The following is a 10,000-nucleotide window of genomic DNA, read 5'->3' as shown; positions in this document are numbered from 1 at the left end:
ATGTTAGTAAATGACCACACAGAGAGAAGTAAGTCAGCTCGAGCAAAAATGACCCACAATGCTCACCGCAAATGCTTCTATGTGCAAAAAATATGATTGCATGGTAAGGGGGTTGCCAGCCGCTCTCGTATACCGACTGACTATGCGCGAGTCATGACACAATCAGTCCCTGGCAACCATCACAAACTGTGCCATGACACAGTCTCTCCAGCCAACCAAGCTGCCAACCTTAAAGTGCAAAATAGCCAAAAGAGTGACCAGTCCATTCCAGGTGAAGACAGGTAAATCATCAGCCGAAGAAGAATGACCAAAGCCCCAAAAAGCCTACCAGTTCATCCTGTTGAACAGAACCTTTTACCATACTTTTTTATCCTACACCAGTAAAACTGCCTTAGCACTGGCAATTATATATGCTAATTGTGTATCATTGGAAGATTTGTGCAGTGTTGATTTTTTTTTTTTCTTCTTCTTTTTACCAGATGTTACAATCCATAAAGACAAATAAGCATGACATTATCTTTACAGGCAATGAATCAGATATTGCATACAGAATATGTTCAATGAAGCATTTATGTCTTTATAAATCTGAGACCTGGTTTTTAAATGGCATCATCAAAGGTGAAATTGCTAATAGTCTGCATGAGGAAGACAAAGAGAAGAAAAGTGAGGTAGTGAGAGCTACAGGTTATTAAAGCATAATAGCAGTGCACAAGTAGAATAGTAAGTCACGAGAAACCAGGATGAAGGGGTGGATTCATATTACTTGTGAGTGGTTAGTACAGAGCCTACAAGGTGGGGCAGGGAAGCCAATAGTCACACATGTGCCATCACCCAGCCTCTCTTCCATTATCCACACCAGTGATCCTGCATTTAATCAAATGGAAAGAACCTTCATATCCCACTTTTAATCACAATCAAAGTGAGCTGTACAGGATTCCAGAATGATATCAGGAAGGGAGGCTGGGCTGATGCTTGCCTTACCTTCCCCACCCCTCTGGCCAGGCTCATCCGAGGAGGAAGCCTCTGGAAACAAGCGAGGCTGGGGTGGCCCCCCAGGGGAAGCAGATGGGAACTCGAGGTTACAGAAGTCGATGTTGCGGCAGCATGATAGATTTTCCTCCAGTCCATATCGGTACACTTTGTGGTAGAAGCCTCCAGGCTTCCAGCACTTGTAAGCCGACGGCTCGTTTTTGTCCAAACACGCCTGCTTCTTGCTGCAGCCAGTCAGAGTGACACACACAGCTGTTAGAGCCAGGTAGTCCCCAACACAGAGGCACTTGCTGGGCCCACACCTCCTCAATACTCAATCCTAGAACCCATTCCCACCAACATCACCCCATCCCCCTAGATCTTTCACAAAATAGATTTTCCCTCACAAACTTGCAATATTTAGGCTTTTTGACTAATTTAGATAATGAAAAGTGAGAGGCCTTTGTCCAAAAGATGTGGCTAAAAACCAGTAATACAAAGTTTATAGATAAATAAATAAAAATTTTCTAATGTCTTATTTCCAATTCAAATAAAGGAGGAGAGAAATCAGCCAAATTTTGGTGATACACACAAAATAAGTCCAAAGGTAGACTAAGAAGTTCTATGATTGATACTATACTTTTTTCATTTGTGAGACAACAGTAAAATTTGTATCATTGGGCACAAGTGTAAACTCCTCATTTTGCCATGCACATACACATCAACAATGCCTCATTTCAAACAACTGAATTTAATATAAGTAACACATGTTAATGTTCAGGCCCTAAACAGTTTAAAAATGAGAAGTGAATGTATGTTTTTTTTTCTTAAACCCTTTGTTCTACTTGCAAAGAATTTCAACATTTGCTCCAGTAATGCTAACAAAGAGTGAATCCTCATTTGAATACTTCATAGAATTCATTCTTTGTTATTAGGACATTTTTATATCCAGTCTTTAAACCTGACACATAAATTCAAAGGGTCAAGATTTTACACATTACTGAGATCTCAGAATATTGGGAGGGGGAAGGATATGATGTGACTATGACAAAATGAGTGAAGTACCAAAAGCAGAGGTTCCCAAAGTAGCCCTCCTTTTGGGGATTATATGGTTGCATGGCCACTGTCCAACATACTTATCTAATCAGTTCAAATGTGTGTACAGAGATATGTTCTGGGAACCAAGCTAATATCAACAATGGGAATGTTGGTGCTTAGTGTGAATAAAATAATTCTATTATAATTGTAAAAATAATGATCATAGTATTTATTAGAAGTATTTTCAATATATCATTTCAAGATGGAGACAATACAAAATCATATGCTTACCAATAGCAAGCTTAAAACTGACCTAAGCTCAAGAAATCTAGACTACCGTATCGAATAGTTCTTCATAGTTTTTTTCATGACAATTTTAAACAAATGAAGACTAATGAGAATTTGACACTATTATAAAAATAAATGATAAGAGAAAAAATAAACACAGTATAAACTCTTTTCTCAATATGATATCCAAGAATATGGGGACAAATCCCAATTCCTAAGATTTTTAAATTCTTGTACTGCTCTATTGGAAAGGATGAACGTGGAATGCAAGTATCTCAAGTTGATTTCTTGGTATTGTAACTACTAGGCCAAAGAGTAAATTTACATAAAATGCAACATCAGCAATTATTTTCCATAACAAGATTATGTCAGTTACACACTGCACTTATTGCATCACAATCAGAGTAAGAATATAAGGCTCACTCTAATCATGACAAACCGAAGATTATTATGGGTGTTGAGAACTCTTGTAGTTATGCAGACTGTAAAAATCAGAATACAAAGGTTCATGATGATAACATAACCATTCTGGTACCTTGAACTCAAGCTAGTCCTGCCTTGATATCTTAAGGGGACCGTCCCTGAAGGTGGGAGGGGAAATAAGGGGGTTTAGTGGTCATATAGATAAGTATTACCGAGAAAAGAATTTTTTTTTTTTTTTTTTTATATTTAATATATTTTAACATTCATTATCTTTAGAGACCAAGTCTACAGGGTTGTACACACGGTGGGTGATGTCTCCCTCAAAAAACATCTTTTTGGTTGTTGTTTTTTACATGTCCACACAACAGATCCCTCTTCCCTGAGGATTATGAAATATGTGAAATAAAAAATGTAAATGAATATCAATGAATTACTACATCATCTACAATGGCTTTTTGGAAAATCCAATTTAGTTATCAAAGAAAAAAAAAAAAGTAATAAAAGAAAAAATCATTTTTACCTTTTTTGGCTTTCAAAATTTTGTATAAAAAAGAACAGGAGCAAATTTTAAAAATCGCGTCCCTAGTTGTCTGCACATATTTTAGAGGTTTCCAAAGATACATTAAAAAATTTAATTGGTTAAGAACTCTAGGATGAGGGATCAACCAAAATTCCCCAAAAAAGAGAAAAAATTGAAAAACATACAAACAAAAAATTTGATATCTGAAGTAAATTTTTTGTATTTATTTATATAAGAATTTTTACCATTTCATTACTATAGAAACTACTATTTATATTCACATGGGTATTTCTACACTCATATGCAAATTTGAGACTGACCATAACTCATTTTGAACCACTCCAACCAAAAATCCCCCCCTATAATCAGGGACGGTCCCCTTAATTGCATCCTTCTGATCAGAACTCACATTCACCCCATTTGTGGATATAAAGCACTCAATGTTAAACAAGAAATCATTAACCCATTAACGCCGGTATATTTTAAAGCCGAAAATAAAAGATTTCGGGCGGCAACAAAATCGGCAGGCGGGGCTGGCCCAGGGTCTGCTCACCCTCTGGCTGCAGCCCGCTGCTGCGTCGGAGTGTGAGCCCCAATACAGCGTCACACTGGCAGAACGCCCGGCAATGTTAATTATTTCAGGTGTCTTATATGTGGGACACCCATCGTTAGTGGGTTAATGATTAAATTGAAAATTGAAAACTTCCAAATTCATTTTCTACATAAAAGTATCAGCTGTTTAGTTTTTCCCAAAATGGCAATTCCAACTAAAGATTCATTTCTAAGTAGATATTGCCTTTCTAATGACAGAAAATGAGGTAAAGGATAAGAGTGAAAGACATTGAATTAAAAAAAAAAATCACATCAACCCTAATCTACTCACCCCCCCCATCTTTACATTAGCTTGATTATTGGAAAATAAGTCCAACTACATTCTGAGTTCTGTATTCCATGTACATATAATTGCTTTGTGGTTTATGTTAATTCCTGGTTTCTTTCACATTTCCTCACTATGTTAAATTCTTTCCATGGGAACTTCCTAGGTTCTACATACTCTTTTCTGAGGGAGGGAGAGTACAGTTCTCATTTCATGCATTTTACTCATCACACTTCTCCCCATCTAGCCTCTTTATATTAACTTTTTCTTTTTTATTACCCTCTTTTATATCTTTAAGGCTGCATTCACCTCCTGCCTTCTCTTTGTCTTCATTTGGGTTAGGCATCTGCATTTGCTGGTTGCATATCTTGTTTGTGGCTGCATAAAACATTGTTGCAGTTTTTACATGCAGATTGCATGTCAGCCCTTTGGTGGTTTTATATCCTTATGGACAAGCTCACCAGAGATGGCTGTCCATTCATTTACCAAAGCCTGCTATTATTTAAAAATCTTTCTTTATGGCTATATCTTTGTCCTTGTTTGCCTCTCTATTATTCAGGTGATAATCTTCCATCCCATTAGTTTCCCTTTTGGCATGGTTTCTAGATGAAGAATCATTGGATATGTGAACTTTCTTTTTTCATCTCATACACCAAAGGCCTCTAATGAAGCTATGACCAAATTGACTCATCTGGGTTATGTTCCCATCACTCATCTCATTTGGTGTAAAGCTACAATATTAGCCCACTAACGCCGGTATATTTTGAAGCCGAAAAAAATATTTTCCGGGGGGCTACAAAATTGGCGAGTAGGGACGGCCCTTTCCGTTCCAATGTTACACTGGCGGGATACCCGGCAATGTTTATTTTTCTGGGTGTCTCATATATGGGCCACCTGTCCTAAATGGGTTAAGTGTTGATGCTTATGTTGTTTCAATTGTTCAATCTCTAGTAGGTCTGTGAGGTTTAATAAGTTACCACCACTCAAAGTTATTGCTTGTTTGTACCTGAGTGTTCATTAAATCTGTTACACCTATACTTTTCTATAACCAGTTCTGTGACTTTCGCATTTTCTGGGTCCACAAATATTTCTTTAACTTTTCTGCTGTTTCTGTTCCACTCTATTCTTAACCAGATTTTAACATGACTACTACCTAAAGGTCTGGCACAAACAAGGCAAATTGAGGAAAATGGCCTTCTTCTGTCTAATGTGGGTTCTAGCTGGTGATCTTCAGGTTCTACCTTCTAAAAGGTTTCACTTTCAAAAAGTGGGGCTGATTGGGATGAGGATAATGGATGCTGAAGGAATACTAAGTCTGATTACTCTTCTGATTATTCTTGTTCCTAGTTTTGGGGTATATCAAGCATCTGATGTAAAGAAGCTTAATATTTCCAATTATATCATACCCAATCACAATAACCTTCAATCTAAATCTTACAGGCTTCAAAAATAAATTAAAAAATAAGAGTACCTCCTATCTGTCCAACTCCTAAATAAATTAAAAGACTATATCCGTCAATGAGTGGCAATTAAAACATTCAAATTGTATAATCATCAATTCTCCAATTCCCAGTGACAACTAGGCAAAGGGGTACATCAGGTTTCTTTCCAAGATATATGAATCTTGAACATCACCATAGAGTCCGTTCTGCTAAAGATATAATTTCTATAACACCTACAACACAATCCAGGACCTATCTTCTGGCTACATAAAAGAAAAATAAAATAAACCAGGTTTATTTCTATAGGTCTATGAGTTCATTAAGCCCAGTCCCCAGCTTCCTGAAATCTACATGTAAATATGAATATATACACATTTATATATACATATATGTATGTACTTATGTACATATATACATAAATGTGTATATATGTGTATGTATATGTATATATATATATATACAATATATACATATATAAATTCATATATAGATATATATGGATATATATACATGTATAAATAGATATATATTTATCTAAATACATAAAGATAAATATAAATATATGTATTTATATAAATACCTAACCTTAGATACATTTATATATATATATATATATATATATATATATATATATATATATATATATATATATATATATATATATGTATGTATATATTGATATTTATATAAATATAAGTATATTCACCTGTATATAAATATATATACATACATACATATGCATATACATACATACATATATATATATATATATATATATATATATATATATATATATATATATATATATATATATATATATATATATATATATATATTTATAATATATATTTGGACATATATATATGTACATATGTGTATATATATGTATACGTGTTTATGGATGTATATATACATGTATATAAATACAAATATATATATACATACATATATATTTATATATATACTTATACATCCATATGCTTATAAATACATATAAATTATACATACATGTCTTTATATATATATATATATATATATATATATATATATATATATATATATATATATATATATATATATATATATATATATATATATATATATATAATATATATATATAATATATATATATATATATATATATATATATATATATATATATATATATATATATATATATATATATATGTGCATGTTAAAATATACACATATATGATCATATATGTATATATAAATGTGTACGTATATACAAGTGTGTACATACATATTTTTTGTGAAGCATATACCCTTGTGTGAACTAGGCATTGCTCATAATTCTTTTGAAGGAATCATCCCTCACCCTTAACAGATACTTTTATTTAGCAAGTTTTTATTTATTGGAAGAGGTTGCTTTTCCACCTTGTTGGACAAAAATACAGGCAGTGGGTTATGTAAATGGCCACTATCCCAGGAATGCAGCGCATAGGCTGGGCACGCACGAACACTTGTAAGCAGTGCCTCCCCTTGGAAAGTTATTTTGCATAAACTTTATCTTAGCTTTCTTTTGCCATTTTCCAATGTCCATATTTGTTTTTTGATTTGCCTTATCCAGAGAGTAATATATTATTTTCCTTGCAGGGACTCGATACCACCTCTCTATGTAGTAAATGTAACATTTGTTTTTGTTGTCCTTTTTTTCGTATATTTCTAATTTTCTGTAATACAACCTGCTCTGCTAGTCACAGCAGTCAAGTGTATGATGCTGAGCATGAAAATGGTATCCTTCCTAGAGCCAGCACTCATGCATATTACATTCCACATTCGTTATCAATGGGAATAATGCAAAAGCCCTCTTCTCAGCACCAAATGAGTCAAATCACACAACAAGCAGTTTATGTATTCATGGCGAGTCTTTTCTGTTACCCTGGCCTTCGCTCATGACAGCAAGTCCACATAACCTATCCCTCGGCCATTTTGTCTGATGACGGAATGTTCATGTCATCCAGCCCTCAAACAAGATTTTTCCATGATGGGACTGTCATGTCACCCAGATCATAGGGGTTACCTATGTGCCCATACTAAAGGGACAGAAAACATAGATCTTTTTCTTTACTTTTCTTCAAAGAAAGCAACTAATCCATTTACTGTGAACTGAACTATTAAAAACCATAGACAATGATTAACCCAGTAACGAAGGGTATCCCACATATGAGACACCCGAAAAAATAAACATTGCCAGGCATCCCACCAATGCGACACTGTATCGGGGCTTGCGCTCCCGACGCAGCAGCGGGCCGCAGCTGGTGCGTGGGCAGAGTCCGGGCCAGCCCCTTGCACCAATTTTGTAGCCGCAGGGAAACTTTTATTTTTGGCTTCAAAATATACCGGCGGTAATGGGTTAAAGAAAATCTCCAAAATCTATCACTTGATATTTTGCTCTCTGTTAAGTGCTTTCTACTAAACAGGCAAAACATTATCTTTTACATTACACTATCTTTTGTGTGTGCTTTATCCTTATTGTAATTTAAAGTTTCTGGGGTTGACTTAATCTTTTATTTTTCTCTTTGCTTTGGTCATTTAAACATGCAGGTTTTCCACCTAAAATCTATCTACTGGACATATGTAACTTTAACCATAACTATAACATGATTTCTTGAAGGTTGCCTAACTTCCATTCATAAACTTTAATTACAGCCCATTGCTTATATTGTAAACATGTCACATTGATGTTTTTAATCATATTTTCATTAACCCAATGGATCTAGGTGCCTCACAGCCAACACATGCACCAAAGGCAGGGCATTAGGCTTGATTGAGTCGCAACTCTCAGGTGTGTCACTTATAGGCTTTGCCCGTACATTTATGTACAGGATCAAAACTCTTTTCTTACAATTTGTAATGTTATTTCTTTTTCTGTTAAACATTTTTTTTTTTCTTTTTTTAACAATTTTCCAAGGTCTATATTTGGTATTTCATATGCTGTATAAAAATGGTTGTAGACTGTTTTCCTTGAACAAACTTCATATTACATCTCTAGGTAGGAACAGGATCTGTAGTATGGACCTCAGCCTAAATTTTTCATGACATGACATTCATATCACTCAAGTCTAATGGGTTAATTGCACCCAAACTATATTTTGACATACAATTGCTATAAGGAATTTGAGGGTAAGCAGTAGCTACTAACAAATAACAAACCTGAGAGCTCATTCTGCAAATAGAACAGTTGAAGCCAGCTGGACCTTTAACAGCATTTAACATGATTTTTACTTCATGAAAGGTCACAGGCATAAAAAAGCTTCCATTAGATTTGAATGCTCTCTCCCATATTTATTTGTCATTCTCTTTTTTTGTTTCTATTTGCTTAACACAAGTATTGGAATACATCCAATCCAGGGAAACCTAAAATCAACTCTACTATGTCCAAATTAAATCATAGGCTATTCCTTGTTCAATGCACCATGTTTAAGTTGCATAAAATTTATAACACCTATGCTATCCTACAAATTCAGTCATCAATAATAATAAATTAAAAAAAAAGAAAAAATCATAATATACCTGATATAAAAAATTACACCCCTACAAAACCTTACTATCTCTTTAATCCTTGCAAAAACAGGTGAAAACCGACAAAATTTAAATATGGAAAATAAATTCTGATGCATGGCCAAACAGTCTGTACACAAGATGTCCTAATCCTAAAAGTATAACAATGGGCAGATATATAATAATAAAAGGATTGATAATTATTACAATACTATAATCAAATCATTAATACAACAGTAGCAAATAACATTAAACATAATAAAACTAATACTGATTATAACAATGACAATATTAATAATGATAATAATTACCATAGTATAACAAAAAATATAAAAATAAAAAATAATGTGAACTAAATAAAATTATATGAATCATGATCAATATAATGAAAAAAAAAATTGATCATAACTATCATTAGCAAAAGTATTATCTTTGACCTAACAACTAAAAATGTATTTTTTTTCCATTTTTATTCCACAGATGGCTCCACAAGTGTTCAGTGACTATGGAGTCAATTAGTAAGCCCTAATGACCCCACCTAATTTTCCCATTCCTTGAATTATTCTTCTTTCATTTTTTTTTTTTAAGGTTCTTGACCAGCATACTGTTTTCATTATAGACTTTATGATAGTTATATATTCAAATTACTAATTATATATCACAGGTCACAGAAGGCATGAAATCATGCAAGGACTGTGGTGTCCCGAGTCACAAACGACACTGCATAATGACATACTCCATGAAATCAGCTCGTCAGAGGGAACTCATCATTTCCAATAGTAACACTTTTGTTTCAGGCCACTAATCTTTGATATTTAACACCATCCTCTCTCCCCAGATTTTTCTCTTACTCTTCAACAGCTATCTCTTTTCTTCCTTGAATATTTTTCCTATACATTCTCCAGTGACAGATACACT

General features: G+C 33.9%; 1 protein-coding gene across 3 annotated transcripts in view; it reads right to left on the bottom strand.

Moving 5' to 3' along the window:
- The window catches only part of LOC113807067 (TGF-beta receptor type-1-like), a 65,231-nt gene that overhangs the window by 31,693 nt on the left and 23,538 nt on the right, over nucleotides 1-10,000 (bottom strand). The window contains exon 4 of one of the 3 annotated variants that reach the window (XM_070144736.1): nucleotides 982-1,214. The exons of the other annotated variants lie outside the window; for them this stretch is intronic. Within the exon in view, the coding sequence (XP_070000837.1) occupies nucleotides 982-1,214 (233 nt within the window). The remainder of the gene's footprint in view (nucleotides 1-981; nucleotides 1,215-10,000) is intronic. 3 annotated transcript variants of the gene reach the window in all.

This window comes from Penaeus vannamei, chromosome 32, assembly GCF_042767895.1.
Source record: "Penaeus vannamei isolate JL-2024 chromosome 32, ASM4276789v1, whole genome shotgun sequence".
NCBI lineage: Eukaryota > Metazoa > Arthropoda > Malacostraca > Decapoda > Penaeidae > Penaeus > Penaeus vannamei.
This window is presented reverse-complemented; position numbering and strand designations above follow the sequence as displayed.